This window comes from Amblyomma maculatum, chromosome 10, assembly GCF_055883805.1.
Source record: "Amblyomma maculatum isolate TAMU_Amacu chromosome 10, ASM5588380v1, whole genome shotgun sequence".
NCBI classification, from domain to species: domain Eukaryota; kingdom Metazoa; phylum Arthropoda; class Arachnida; order Ixodida; family Ixodidae; genus Amblyomma; species Amblyomma maculatum.
The window spans coordinates 32,622,729-32,638,714 of NC_139353.1; the positions used below are offsets into that span (position 1 = coordinate 32,622,729).

At 48.2% G+C, this 15,986-nt stretch overlaps 1 protein-coding gene across 5 annotated transcripts in view; it reads left to right on the forward strand.

Moving 5' to 3' along the window:
- Window positions 1-15,986, forward strand: part of hrg (poly(A) polymerase hiiragi) — a 57,029-nt gene that overhangs the window by 17,561 nt on the left and 23,482 nt on the right. For all 5 annotated transcript variants that reach the window (XM_084582422.1, XM_084582421.1, XM_084582423.1 and 2 more), the window contains exons 8-11: window positions 1,005-1,105; window positions 4,745-4,814; window positions 13,357-13,423; window positions 13,544-13,729. In XM_084582422.1, the coding sequence (XP_084438548.1) occupies window positions 1,005-1,105; window positions 4,745-4,814; window positions 13,357-13,423; window positions 13,544-13,729 (424 nt within the window). The remainder of the gene's footprint in view (window positions 1-1,004; window positions 1,106-4,744; window positions 4,815-13,356; window positions 13,424-13,543; window positions 13,730-15,986) is intronic.

Sequence of the window (15,986 nt, forward strand, 5' to 3'; positions counted from 1 at the left end):
AGCGGACTGTCTGCCGCGCTCCCGTCATCATCACGAAAATAATCAGACTACCGCTTCATTGCAGGAGTTGACACTAGTTCAAGCCTTTTTTGTTTTGAGCTTATCTTTCTGCTAATATCACTGTGGCGGCGGGTGCGACAGCTGGCAGTAGCAGTCTCCCGTGCTGGGGAACACGCTAGGCCTACTTCAGGCTCGTACACATGATCGTTCGGCGCACGACTTTAGTCGGCCTCAGCGCGCACAGCCGGGGCAGGGCATCACTTGAGATGGACAATGAACTTTTTTTTTTCTTTTTCACTTTTTTCACAAATTCTTGTGAATGCACCTAACGGTTCGAAACCAAACGGGCTACATCGATTAGATAAATTGGCATTGTGACTAAAATACCGATCCTAGAGATGAAAAACTTAGCGGATAAGTAGATAAAGAGCTGCTGATTTCGCAAATCACATTTGCTAAAAAGTGATTTTTTCGCAATTTTTCGGTCCGAAAGACCAGTGTCCCCCCTTAAGCATTCCTTTTCTTTTTTTTTTTGGTATGGATAGTGAAGTTGGTCTTAGATGTTCTTTCACGCAGTTCTACAAAATTTTCATTTACTCGGTGCAGCCAACAGGGGATTGCTGCCGTGAGTTTGTTATATCAGGGTCAGCTGCTGCAACACCTTCATTACATAGTTCTCAAGTACGCATGCTTCCATGTTAGAGGTGTCTGGGAATTTCGAAACTTAGGTTAAGAAATTGACATCGTGCAGGTTCCTTACATCCAGGTTTGACTTTGTATAGGCTCCACCTATTTGCTCGTTGCTTTGGTTTCTATTCTGCATTGCTATTTCATATCTTCACAAGAAAAGTGGGTGTTAAATAAACCTACATGTAGCAAAAAATCTTCCACTTTTCTTGGTTTATCATAAAAATGCGTTTGGCTTAATTATATTTACCCAAAGGTGATGCAAAAGTTATTTTTGTGGGTGTGAACCACTCATTCATTTGTGTTCATGATTGCAGGGAGAAGCTCCAGTCAATGTGGTTCATTGGTCTGCAGTTTAACAAGACTGAGCACGTCAATGTGGATCTCACCTACGACACGCGTTCGTTTGTTGACACTGGTATGTAGCCTCTCGTTTCATTCATTTCGCATGCGCGTGCCAGAGAGAATTAAATGCAGTTCTCAGTATGACGCAGGCATTTGGGAGGTAACAAAATTTCGGCGATATGAATGTTATGGGACCACGAAAAAAGAAGATTAATATTTATGTTCCTTGATTATAGAAGAAAAAATAAATAACATACCATATTCTGAAATATGTCCTATATTGAAATTCGTAGTTCTGAAATACTTTTACATTTAAAGCAAAAAATCAGCTGGGGATTTTCAAAAAGCTTGTTAATTTGAAAATTTGTTAATGTGGCATTCATAGTGACGGGATTTGGCTGTACACACGGCTCTCTGCCTGGGGACTAAGCGAAGTAAGGGCTGTTGCAGACGGTTCCACTCTTGCCTTGTGGGCTATGGATACATACTCCCTGTCACTCGCGAATGAAGAGTGACAAACTGATGCTCCTATTTGCTTGCACAAGCTTGGAAGCAAATGCAGGATATCTCTTCACTGTTACAGTAGAACCCCTTTATAGTAAAGTCACTGGGACTAGCAAAAATCTTTACTATATCAGGGCCTTCACAATATCAGTTGTTGATGACATGGTCCTGAAGATGTCTGGTAATTAAATGCCTACTTACTGACCATGTCTTGTTGCTTAACGAAAAAATGAAAAAAACTCTCTGAAATACCTTCCATCTCTCTCTTATCATCTCTTCGTGCAAATTTTTTCAGTTATAAAAATTTACACCTTGTGGAAGTACCTCTTAAGCATGAGAAAACTGGCTACAAATAAAACCGTTTGATTTCATGTGAAAATCAAAGCCTTACATGAGTACGCTGTTACTCTTTGCCGTTCCTTTTAAAAGGCAATAAATCATAAATGCGCATGGCAGTCAAGTGCTGCAGACCGCACACGCTGCACCTCCTCTTCTTGCCTCATGCTTCATGCTGCACAGTGCTGTGAATGTTCTTCCTTTTCTTCCCCTTTCCTATTTCTTGCTGCACTTTCACTCTTCCTTACTTTTTGAACTGACGGTGTCGTCTACTTTTCATGTTTGTAAACAGCTTTATTATTATGTTTTCCTTAAGGGGGGACGCGACCTTTGAAAACCGAAAAATCGCGAAAAAGTCGATTTTTGGAAGATTATATATTCCGGTAGTATGTCTCATAAACTATCACTTCTGTAATTATCAATGTCCAACCCGCCGTAGAAATACTCGAAATTAATTATTTAACAAGCGGCGGCAGCCGCGGAGCAGCGAGCAAGCGCCGTAAATTCCCCAACTTCGCGCGCGCACCATTCCTCTCCCGTCGAACTGAGCGCCGCCATCTTGGTCTTGTTTTGTTTGCGAATTCTTGCGCTTTCTTCTGCCACCCTCGGCGGCGGCGACGGCGGCGACGGCGGCGCGGCCGAGGCGTGGCTTGCTACCGATGAGAGCCTCGTGGCGGCTTTCAAGTTTCCCGCGCTCGAATTCAAGGCTGCGATTGGGCAAAGCGCGCGCTCCGCGAGAACGCGGGGGATCGGCCGACTACTATTGGCTGCTGCGGCCGCTGACGCGTCGGTCTCCGCCTCCCCGCGTCGTCTACTACAGCTCTTTGTTTGCTGTCGTTGTTGGCTTCGCCATTTTTGCGATCGCCGGATTTACGATCTCTCGTCGTGCCCTCTGAATGGTTTCGTGCTACGTGTTAAACGTTGCGTGGTCGCTCACGATGCCTCGAGGTGCGACACGCATTCAGTGCAGACTTGGCTAGCTTTTTTTTTTTTTTTTTTTTGTTACGGCGCTTATGCCGCGGAAGATAACCCGGGAAGATAACCCGGGGCCGCTCCTCGTTCCTCTGGCGAGATGCCGCGGTAGATAAACCGGGAAACCGCATGCTGCGTCTGCGCCGCCCACCATGCTAGGGCGAAATGCCGCGGGGGAATCGGGAATGCCGATTGTCGCGGCTTGCAGAGCTCAGGATCGACGGATCTCAGCATGTGGAAAGTGGTCCGCGGCACCAAGGCGTTCGCTGTAGCCGATCGGCTAGTCGCACAGATGTTCGCTGCAGCCGAGATCGACGGAGCGCCATAGCCCTAATGTATATTTTGACGGCCGCACCGGACTTGTTCGTGATAATTTGCGAGTGTTCGTCTTAAGTGGGGCCGTTATAAGTGGGCTCGACTGTACCTGAATAAATTTTTGAGGGCAAGGCAAGCCCATGTATTCAAAATATTATGTCTGGAATTTGTCATAATTAATTTGGTTAATCAACATAGGTCTAATTGATAACAAAAAATCCAATTCTATGCTATTTTTCAGCAAGAAAATTTAGAAAAAGGGCTTTGCCTTGCCCTGAGGAACCTATCTAGGAATCAGCATGACAAATTGCACAATGCCAGCGCCTTTCACAATTTCTCCAGGCTTTATATAAAGGACCTACTCGAACCAGTTTGATATGCTTCTGTAACTTGAGAACTAGTGTGCACAATTCTATGAAACTTGGTGGTATTTCATTTGTTAATGTCATGAGCCTGTCTTGAAAATTTCATCATGATAACTTGAGAAACAAAAAAGTTATTGTTCTCTCAACCTTTGAGAGCCGTTTTCTCAGAATCAATTTTTTGCACGGTGTGGCTGCTAGGGAAAGTCATAGCTCAAGAACCGCTTATTGGATTTTCATGAGGTTTTTTTTGTTATATACCTAAGTAAAATTCTGAGGGCAAGACAATTCGTTTTTTTCAAAATATTTCGTGTGTAATTAGGGGCAGTCAATTAAAATATTGTTAAGTCAGGTGTAAATTTGAACACTAAATTTGGGGCTGTACTAAAATTTTTCAGAGAGGAAATTTGGAAAAAGGGAATTGTCTTGCCCTGGGGAAACTATCCAGGAATGACCATAACCAATTTCACAATGCTAGCCCATTTTGCAAATTCTCCAGGCCCGCCCCTAGGGACCTATGTAAACTATCTTGATATACTCCTCTAACTTGAGAACCGATGAGCCCAGCTCCATGAAACTTGGTAGTTCTTCAAATGTGTGTACTATGAGCATACCCTGAAAATTTCATTCAGATACCTCAAGAAATAAAAAAGTTGGTGTTCAAGGGTAGCCTCCCCCCTTAAGCTCTGCTTGCTTTTCCTCACGGGTCCAAGGCCTCCGTAAAGTAGGCTTCTCCTGAATGCTGCTAAGCCTGGTGGTAAAGCCACTCAAAAGGCCACTCGATGTTGTTTTTATGTTTTCAAATACAAAAAAGTCTTTTCCTCGCGATTCTAGGTAGTGCGCGGGTGGCGATGCCATATCGTGGGAGTCGTCGCCGCGGGCAGGCGCACTTTACTAGAACCGATTTTTACCGAAAATGTCTTTACTATAACGGAGGAAAAATGTACAATTGTCTATGGAAGATGGACTGGGACTTCAGTTTCGCTATACTATATTTGAGTTTACTATAGCGGGGTTCTACTGTATTACCCTCATTGCTAGTGTATACCAGCAACAGAGCTACATGCTGACTCCAGGGATGGGTGTGCTGTCACAGGAAAAATCAACGGAGAATAGGGTTGCACTCTGGCACAACTGCGTCATTGTCCTTCCTCATGCCGTGCGTGCCCATTTGTTTTGCTTGTGTTCTACTCTGATCAGTGTCTCGCTCTTTGTTCGTGCAGTGAAGAGGCAAGCGACGGCCATCAACATTCTCAAGCAAGACATGGAAGTGGACATCAAATACGTCAGGCGGTACGTCTCCTCATTGTGTGCTCGTGTTGAGGTGGAAGTCGCAGTGGTGATATAATTGCATAAGGGACGAAATCGCTCTGAGCTGACTTTGCTCCATGTCGTAATGTGTGGTGTTGTCCAGCGTGTGTGTGTGTGTGTGTGTGTGTGCGCGTGCGTGCGTACACGCACAATAAACTCTCACTTCAGTGAACGTCAAGGAACCCTAAGCTGGTACAATGCAGTCCACTTACAACAATATTGGCAAAACCAAAATATCTGATTATAACCAATCATCGTTATATTTGGACTTACCAAAGATAAGTGATTAGGATCGAAAAATGCGAATCATCGTAAAGAGCACTGAAAACTTTATTACAGTATACATAAAAAAGCCAGGATATGGCATAAGCATGCTTAAAGAAAGTGAAATTCACCCTTTCTTTAGCGGCAGCTGAAGCTTGACAATTGCCGCGAGCATCGCTTCCAGTAGCACATATGCTGGCGGCATTCCTTTTGCGTGCACGAAACCAAACTACTGAATGAACTGCAGGACATCCCCAGCCCTGGTTTAAAATCGTAAAGTGCGATTCTCGAAACCCTGCTAAGAATCCCAATGAATCTGCTTTTTCACCTCGAAAGTTATCGCCGTTCTTTTAATCGGCGCCCTCTTCCACTAATGCACAATCGGGCAATGACGATATGGCCACGGGACAGGCATCGATTGCGATGATGATAGCGCTCAGCTCCTAACTGCACCCAATACCCCCTCGCGAATTTAGCCACGTCGGTCCGATCGCGGCACTTGCGCCGTTTTCACGTCATCCTCTTTTAGTATTCTATTTTTTATCTAAAATCACGACAAATTATTGGGGTCACTTTCGGACATTAAACCTCACAAGCCAAACCAAACCATCTCTGCATGAAAGACTGGACTTGAGCCAGCAGTTTCAAATTGTGGATGGTATTACTGTTCATCAAGAGTCAGTCTGACACCATCTCGGCTGCCTGTCTGATATTGATTGGAACATTGTTGCTATCCCTTATGTTGATTAAAACCCCCTGAACACACTGCCATCGACACTTCATCTTCAACTTTTGAATAATGCCCATGTTAAGTGATTGAAGCACAGCGATGCAGTCTGGCGGGAGATACGCAGCGCGAACATTGCTTAGATGGAGCTCCACGAGGTGTGTTGAGAATTGCCCAATTTTAGAAGAATGTTTTTCACTTTATTTCCTCGTTCACACCCAACAGCCATTCGATAAAAAGAGATTCCTGGTTATCCAAACATTTGCGTTTCTTTTATAGGTGCATGGCAGGGAAGAGGCACCTTTAAAACATGGTTGCACCTACTTTCCTACCACTAACTGCTTGAGAACTTTGAACTTTTACTTGCAGCTGTCATCCTGGGACGCCATTGTCTTGTTTGGAAAGTCTTGTAAAACATGCCCGTTTAATTGTCGATCTATTAATGACGTCCCATAGTTTTTTTATCTCTCCAGGTTCTCGCCGCTTCCCGGTCGGCATCCTTGCTTTTGCCGCAAATCTTTTTCCACACAATCCCGCGCCTGTCCCGAAATCGGGTCAGCCATCTACTGCTTGCTTCGCAGCTCTGAATGTCCAGACGAAAAGCACATTCGTTGACTTTGGCCTGTATCGTTGGGTAGGAATGTTTTGGGACTGCAGGTCGCGAAGCCATACCACAACGGCATCGTCCGCTTCCTTGATATATTCTGTGCAGGGTCGTTTCCTGGTGGCATTGTTCGAAGTTTGTCTTGCGATCTTCTATTGTTGACAACGTCATTGCTACCACTCCTGATTTTGGCATTGTCTGATGTAGAGAACAGCTTGTTTCATGGCACTCGTTACAAACGTAAGCAAACGAACCGGTGTTATGCTGTTTTTACCCGAAGCTAAGGTGGGGAACAGACCCGATGAAAAAAAAAATAGAAATATGGCTTAGCTCTGCTATGCCTGAATATACGTATCGAAAAGCAGTGGCTACCTGGGGATCAGAAGTTAATTTCTCCAGTTTTCTTTGCCGTTCGCCTGCAGCTAAACTCTCCTTGGCTTCCATGTCGAGCGCGTCTAAATTCACCGGCGTTCTATAATTCGTTCACAGAAATGGAAAGGCGCAGCATCTGTCTCTCGCGGAAGGAACAAAGCGCCGCTCGGTGGCATTGGAGCACACTCGTTCCTGCTTGGTCCTCATAGCAGGCGGCAGATGGGGGACGTCACATCCTTGACGTCACCCTAATTGAGTGACTTACCTATTTTAGTCTTTGGTACTTTCAAATTGCGCCCCAATCGCAGTATCTGTCACTTGCGGAATCCCGCTATCCTCACGGTAAACAAGGCGGAATTATGAAGAGCGTTTCACGACCCGGGCCGTGGCACAGCAGTAAAGCGCTCAGCTGGGGATCCAAGGGATGGAGGTTCGATTTCCGGATATATATATATACAGTCGAACCCCGCAATAACGAAACCGCCGGGGAAGGAAAACCTTTTCATTGTCGCGAAAATGGACAAATAAGCACACCCATTACCTTCCAGAACCAAGATTTAATTAAAAAAGTCGCTTATTTTGCTCTGCTTGACATTGCTGTGCAGGAGCTTGACGACTCTGGCTTCGCAGCCTGATAAGCTATGCATAGCTTCGTCGTCGTCGTCGTGGTTGCCGAGAAAAGTCCGGATCACATCGAATGCATCAAGCACATCACGCGAGCTTACTTGCTTACCTTGTGCTTGGTTTTCGCTATCTTCGTCGTCACTCGCCTCATTTCCTTTGCGCACACTGTCGATAATAGTGTCACGTAGTGGTGACGAGGTCGACGACACAGATGAAGGGGTCGATGATTGTACTAAAGAAACTCTTTATTTGGGCTGACTTGCGCCCGCAAAAGAACTAAGCAACTCGGCGGCGGCGAAAGAAACAAACGTGCTCGTCGATCGTCGAACAAAGAATGCTCGTCACACTCGGCAACGCTCAATTTAAAGGCTGCACAGAAGAATCTAGATAACGTCGCAAACAGCTATCAGCATGGGCTGGAACATTGTGGAAAGACAAGCGAGCGGCCGGAACCTTCGAGACAGATCTCGGTGCGTCTTGCGCTACAACAAAACTGATAAAGGTGTGACTCGCGACATCGAGCAGTAACAAACAAAGATTACGGAACTGATACGCGGTCCAGAATCAGAGTGATGAGCCTGTATGCCGGCGGCTGTTAAAAAACAACAAATACTGTTTTGAAGGTTTCGCGGCATTACTCCCCCCTTAAAAAAACATCGTCTCGATGTTCAAAACAAAGGAACTTAAACATAAACACTGCAAAGTTTAAACACCACAGATTCTTTATTGCGCGTAATATGGCTTCAGTCGTACAACATGTACAATTTCTGGGCGTGCGCGTCGCCGTTGTGATGCTGATGTTCCGTCGGGAATGACTTCATAGTCCAGTGGTCCGACGCGGCGAAGGATTTTGTATGGCCCAAAGTATCGACGCAACAACTTTTCACTTAATCCGCGACGGCGAATTGGTGTCCAAACCCACACTTGGTCTCCTGGATTGTACTCTGCGTGGCGTCGTCGTAAATTGTATCGTCGGCTGTCGGTGCGCTGTTGGTCTTTAATACGCAGCCGTGCGAGTCGTCAGGCTTCCTCTGCACGCTGCAGGTAGGTCGTGTGGAGCGGCGGTGAAATAGCTGCGTCGTCGTTAGTGGTCGTCGGCGGCGGAGGATCTTCGTCTTTTCGCCGTTGAGCAACCTCACCTCCAAAGGTTGCTGCCTTTAGTTTCCCCTACGGGGACTAGGAGACCGTCCTTGCACGTAACCGCGGCCCGGCGATGCAAATCGGGCATTGTACGGTGATGGGGATCGTGATAGACGCCTTGGCGACGAGTGCTCTCCGCTGTGAGGAAGTCGTTGATTTCCTGTGGTCGCTCGCCAGGACGGGGTCGTGGGGCGTCGACAGCGAAACCACGGAGGCCGATCCGCCTGTACGGGCAGTGACGGAGGATGTGTCCTGCCTCACCACAATGGAAGCAGAGCGGTCGGTTGTTTGCTGTCCTCCAGGCGTCGCACTTTCTGGGGCTTGGGGGTCGTTGGTAGGCTTGGCGGGCGGGGGCCAAGGGGCGGTTTTCGGGAACAGGACGGTTGCGGCGAGGGCTTTGAAAGTCATCACGTTGGGGTGGAGGGCGACGTAATGCACCAGCGTAGTTCATCGCTGTTGCCTCGTGTGCTGGGACAGTCGCAGCCGTCGCTTGAGGAACGCCCAGCGCCTGCTGGACTTCTTCACGGATGACGTCCGCGAGCGTCGCCACCTGCGGTTGTTGCGATGATGGCATCAGTCGGCGGAGCTCCTCTTGCACGATCTCCCGGATGAGGTCCCGAAGGTTCTCTCCGCTTGTGGATGCGTTGGGGTAGTGGTTTGAGCAGTCCGGCTGAAGCGGCCGCTCGTAGTGGCGCATCCGGGTGGCCAACGTCTTCTCGATAGTAGACGCCTCCGTTTCAAATTCCGCCACGGTTTTTGGCGGATTTCGGACAAGGCTTGCAAAAAGCGATTCTTTGACGCCTCGCATTAAAAATTTGACCCTCTCTCCTTCGGTCATGTTAGGGTCGGCGCGGCGAAAGAGGCGCTTCATCTCCTCAACGTATGCCAGGACAGGCTCGTCAGTAAGTTGAAGTCTTGACTGAAGGAGGGCCTTGGCTCTTTCCTTTCGGACGACGCTTGAAAAGGTAGTAAGAAACGCTTCCTTGAAAGTCTCCCAATCATTCATAGTTGCCTCATGATTTTCGAACCAAACTCGGGCATGTCCTTGCAGAAAAAAGTAAACTTGCCTAAGTTTCGCGGCATCGTTCCAGCCGTTGAAATCTGCCACACGGTCGAAAAGGCCCATCCAATCTCCCGCATCTTCATCCGGTAGTCCATGGAAGCAGGGGGGCTCACGGGGTTGGACGAAAACAACCGGTGCTGTAGGCTAGGCCATTGTCAGCGTCGATGTCTTCCGAGATCGAATGGGGTCAGGCAGCAGACCGTGTTCGGGTTGTAGGCCTTGAAGTCGGCGGCTGGCTCGGTGACCTGTAGGCTGGTCTTCCAGGGCGGCAGGAACACGGCTTGGGTCTTCGCTCGAAGGATCAAAGGCAGCACCTCCACCAGATGTCACGTAGTGGTGACGAGGTCGACGACACAGATGAAGGGGTCGATGACTGCACTAAAGAAACTCTTTATTTGGGCTGACTTGCGCCCGCAAAAGAACTAAGCAAGTCGGCGGCGGCGAAAGAAACAAACGTGCTCGTCGATCGTCGAACAAAGAATGCTCGTCACACTCGGCAACGCTCAATTTAAAGGCTGCACAGAAGAATCTAGATAACGTCGCAAACAGTTATCAGCATGGGCTGGAACATTGTGGAAAGACAAGCGAGCGGCTGGAACCTTCGAGACAGATCTCGGTGCGTCTTGCGCTACAACAAAACTGATAAAGGTGTGACTCGTGACATCGAGCAGTAACAAAGATTACGGAACTGATACGCGGTCCAGAATCAGAGTGATAAGCCTGTATGCCGGCGGCTGTTAAAAAACAACAAATACTGTTTTGAAGGTTTCGCGGCAATAGCGTCGTCGCTGAATTCCCCGTGCACGATCAAGTCGGCGTCTGCACACAAAAAGTCCTCCAGTTCAACAGCCTCTGGCACCATTGTATCTAAACTGCGAAGCGCGTTCCATGCTTCGGTTAGTGGCTGCAGATCGTCACCGCTTGCAGCTTCCGGTTCTGCCAAGGCGTGCTGACCAGCTGCGAAACCGGCGTGCCTGAAGCAGTTCTGGACAAGCGTGGCCGAAGTAGCAATCCACGCGCCGGCAAGCATCTTCAGCGCCATGAAGAGGTCAATTTCCGTCGGTCGCTTCATTTCGATGTTTAGCAACATCTGCTGTATGAGCCTTCTTCGGTACGCAGACTTCACACTTTTGATAACCCCCTGATCAAGAGGCTGGATAACGGATGTGCAGTTCGCGGGGAAAAAAATCAAGCGGATGCTCGTCAGGGCAACGTCTTCAATGTGGTGCGCACTGCAGTTGTCCAAAAAAAGGCAGACAGATCTGCCCTGCTTTCGCATGTCCGTATCAAAGGCTTCCAGCCAGCTTGTGAACATTGCGCGCGTCATCCACGCTTTTTGGTTTGCAGTGTACTGGACCGGAAGCTTTCGGTTACGTTTAAAACACCGTGGAGTCTTGCTCCGGCCGATCACGAGGAGGGGACGCTTGTCAGATCCATCCATGTTTGAGCATAAAAGAATGGTGACCCGCTTTTGCTCAGCTTGCCGCCATGGCATTTTTTTCCTTTCAGGTCTAGCGTTTTTGAAGGCAACATTTCATAGAAGAAGCCCGTTTCGTCCGCATTATAAATTTCGGAGGGCTCGTACTCGTCCATTATGCCTTCGTAACTTTTCTCCATCCAGGAAGATGCTGCTTCAGCGTCTACGCTCGCACACTCCCCCGACAACACTTTGGCGACGATGCAGTGCCGTGCTTTAAATCGACTTAGCCATCCGGCACTCACCTTAAAGTTGTCGTGCCCCAGAATGCACGCGTAGTCAATCGCCTTTTGCTGCAGGAGGCTTCCGGACAAAGGCACCCTGTTCGCTCTCTTGTCCAGGAACCACTGAAATACGGCTTTGTCCACGTCTTCGTAGACCGGCGCTGCCAAAGTCTTGTTCTGAGCGTGCGCGCCGTTCTGGAGTGCCGCCATGATGCCATTCCTTGATTTCAGAATCGTAGAAAGCGAGCTGCACGGGATACCGAACTCCTCCGCAATATCAGTCTTCTTCCTGCCTTTTTCAGCTTCGGCGATAATTGCAGCCTTTTCCTGCAGCGTCAAAAACTTGCGCTTCTTTACAGGAGGCGGCATGTTTCCGACAGTAAAAAAAAAAACAACAAAAAACACTGTACACAGGCAAGTCGCGAGCGGCACAAGGCGGATGGCGAGATCGGCGAGATAGCGTGGTCGCGTGGTCGGCGCACTAGCGAAAAGAAAAAAAAGGAGGTTCCTTGCTCTTCCCCGGTTGGCCGGCGGTGTCGTCACGTGGCGTGAAACGTCACATACATGCGTAGTGGCCAACAGACATGCTAGCAAAAAGCCGCTTTCAGCGGGCAAAAAAAAAAAAAAAAAAAATATGCTTTGCTATCATCATCATTACCGAACCAACCGAAAGTAAACAAAAATGGCTGCGCCGGTGCTTGTTGGCAGGTGAAATGAACGGGCTCGACTTGTCGGATGAGTGTGCTGCTGCAGTTTCGCCCATTCTATGTTCCCGACTGGCTGATGTGCCGAAAAAATGTTGCAGATCACTACCTCAAACTTTCGTTAATGCGGGACTGCTTTTTAAAAACCCTTCGCTGTTGAGAGGGGACAAATGCATTGAACCCTATGGGAGTTCGCCGGGGGCGCCAGAATTTTTCGTTGTCGCGAGAATTTCGTTCTTGAAGGCTTTCGTTATAAAGGGGTTCAACTGTATATATATATATATATATATATATATATATATATATACAGTTGAACCCCTATATATATATATATATATATATATATATATATATATTGGCTAGGGGGCTGCGCAGCTGGCCTTGGCTGTGACCCTCGTAGTGAAGCTTTTCGCTTCAAAAGGAGAAAACACTGTATGGTTCGGTTTTGTTTCCTGATCCAGCACTTTCCTTCAGCGGCGCTGTTACTACCAGTGACCAATATTGTACTGCCACCGCTGGGAGAGCAGTTTTGCACAGGATGAGCATCTGCTATGCCAGAGCTACCAGTGTAAAAATTCATTGAAGTGATTGCAAAAATGAGTCTGAATTTTCGCAATTCCGAAGTTCGATCTACTGAAACTCTTGCGTAGGATGTATTCGCAAGATCGAGCTGGCGCTGCTATCGCTCCGATAGCGAGGATCGACAGCCTGCTGCGCTCGCAGAAACGCACGCAGTGTAGGTCTGCTTTTAACGTTTACGGTGGGTTTGTTGACGAAGAAAACGTGCGTTCTGCAGTGCATTAGCGATTGACTGTAAAGTGTCTCAATATTTTAGAAATCTGTAATAAGGCACACAACCACCCGTGGGGTGATAGCCTGTTCACATTTCTTTTGCAAGAGGCAGATAGATAGACAAAAGCACAACGGAATTGCGAAACAAACAAAAATCACAAAAATAACAGCTGGCTGGCGCATGACGTGAACACGCATCCACGCTGAGTAGGGTTCGCCGAGAGGTGGCGACTCTGCTTGATCTTGAGGCCAATAGGAAAACCATTGGAAATGTACAAACGCGTTTACTGTACTCCTGGGTAAACCACGGAGTTGTCTGTGCAGACCGTTAGCAAGTTAGTGCTCTTTGGCCCAACTGTGTTTTAGCTGTTAAAAATCTTCAAATTATCAGGACCAAATTTGGATCTGATGGCATGTTTAGTCAGGCTTTGTCATAGCTTGTGTAACATTTGTGGAAGCATTGTGTTTGATCATGGAGGCTTGGTTCTGCTGCAAGTGGTTCACACTTGTGTGCCATCCTTGTGCCCTTGCAGGAGAGAGCTGGTGAAGTACCTACCACAGTCAGTGCTCAACCGGTCCAAGAAGAAGGGGAACAAGGTGGTGAGTTGCCTTCCCTCTGGTCACCTCCTCTGGGCACTTGCAGGCGTTAGTGGCTTGCCACACTTTGTTGGATGATGTGCACTCTGAATGTAGTAGTTGAGCACCGCCCCTTGTTTGCAGAATGCGACCCCAAACTCCACACCCCAGCACAGCCCTGGTGCAACACCCATGGCAGGGAAGAAGGTGCTGTCCTCGAGCAGGTCTGACTCGGCGCTTCTTGGCCTGGTTGGCGACGGGTTGATGAGTGGCTCCACCAACGAGTCGGTGCTCACTAGCGACGACTCCTGCTCTGGCCCAGCCATCATGGTGAGTGCACTTCTCTTCACCATCCTGCACTCTGTTTGAGACTCAAGTGCCATGTAATGAGTGTTGTGGTGGCTTGCTAGTGTTACACCCTTGTTACACAGGCACTTTGGAGGCAGTTCAGTTCAGCTGAGGTCGACGGTCGCAGTTGAACCAGTCATCTGACAAGGTGGTTGTCAATAGATGCGCCGCATTGGTCAGATCGGCGGCATTTTCAACCGCTATGTGTTCCCAATTGACTGAGAAGGTTGTTGCCCTAGCTACCGCTAAAGCCCCTCAATAAACTAAAAGTAGCGCCTACTCTCTCCTCCTCCGGCGCCGCCACTCCTCTCGCATTTCGACCGTTGCGCCATCTACGCGGTGCAAGGGTAAAGCGCGCTCTCAGGAGCAAGCGCCGGTCACGGCCACCTCGATCGGAGCGCGTGGTGGACCCCCGCCACGCGCGTGCCGCATCGTTTTGCACCGGTGGTAAGGAGAAAAAAAGCACGTGCAAACGCGTGACTGCACTCGCCCATTGGGAGGGTTGAGCGCCGGAGAGGAGGCGGGCGGCAATCTTCACAAGTTGGCGCTACTTTTAGTTTATTGAGGGACTTTAGCTACCGCAAGTCAGCCTGGAACTTTCTACTCAACTTCGCAAAATTGATTTAGCAGCGAAGCAAGGCGTGCCTCAAATGGATTGACTTGGCTCTGTGTCGAGTTCAGTTGTGGCGTACTCTGAAGAGAAAACGCGTGCAAAATGTGCAATTGAGCTGCAATGGTGCAGTGGTAGAATGCCCGACTACTGTGCTGGAGTACCCGGGTTCGATCCTGATCGGCGGCGGCTGCGTTTTGATGGAGGCATAATGAAGAGGCGTCCGTGTGCTGCGTGATATCTGCGCACGTTAAGGGGGGATGAGGGGATCAGAACTAACTTGTTTCTCCACAGAATGGGCTGAAATTCGGTACACACACTAGATTGCAATAGAACGAAAAATATAAAGTTTAATAATGATATCCTAATTAGTTTTTGTTTTATAATAATTTATATGTTCGCTGCTTGTGGAAAGCCTGGCATAACAAAACATGGTAGGGAGCCAGGAATACTTTCCATGCTTGCCCAAATGTCTAATCTACAGCAAGACAGTGTTAGATTTTTATTTTTATGCGCTAATAATTTTTTACTAAGCATGACGTGCACATGACTGTGCATCACTCCATAGAGCCATGCACTTATTGTGAAATTATAAAAAAATGGAAAGAAAAAAACATTTCAAGACTGTCTTTGCGTGCAGCAGAGTTTGTGGATTGCAGCAAAACAAACTGGATCAAAATCGGTTCATGCATTGTTGTGCTATGCTTTCCACGAGCGAGATGATCGACAAAAAAAGTACAATCGAAAAAACAGCCCGAGAACTTTTGCAAGCACTGCAGATTTATTAGAAAGCACCAGGGCTGTAATATTTCGCATAACTGCTGTCAGGCATCTTCTTGTACCTCTGCCTCTTTGTTTGGTGCAATTTGGATGCCCTCTCCAAACGCTCTTGAACCTTTTTTTAAGCCCTATGGATGGCAAGGGCACCAGGGCGCACACCCAAGGTAGCACACATTTCTGAGTAGGCTCTTTGGCTACCCGAATTGTACCTCATAACTGCTTCGGCACAAAGTTTTAGCAAGCAAAGAGTGCACCGCGGGAACCTGCACAAGAATAAACTCGCTGTCACAAGAAGCCAAAATTTGTTTTTCGCCTTGCTGGTCCATCAAACTCAACTTCCGTTCAGTTGCGGACACTGCGCGAAGGGGGTCGCGAACGCCGCTGCCGTCATCACCGATACAAAACGCGGCTCGTGGCGTGCCTGATTGGTGCGACAGTCGGCCGACGATTTGTCCGGTGAATTTTCGGTCATCACATTGTAGCTCGCCGACAGCTGGGGCTCATTCGCAGGCTGCATGTCCATATCGCACGATGCGTCTCTGCCGGCGATGGTGACCTTCAACCAGCGTCGCCTGCACTGACGCGATCTTAGCTACTGGTTTGCGCGGCCGTGCGAGAGCTTCCGCTGGTGCGTCTTTCGTCGACTGGGTTATCGGCGTTGATGGTACAAGGCGATTACTGGTTTCGCTGTTGCTGTCACACGGTGCAAGATAGCACGGAACATTGTTCGCATGTTCATTTGGGTGCTCCGCTTCTCATGCTGGCCGCCGTCTTTTTCTCGCCGTAGGAGGCTTGCGCTTCCGTTTTACGAAGGCGTGCTTCGTCGAAGATTTCTTTTCAAACGAGCAA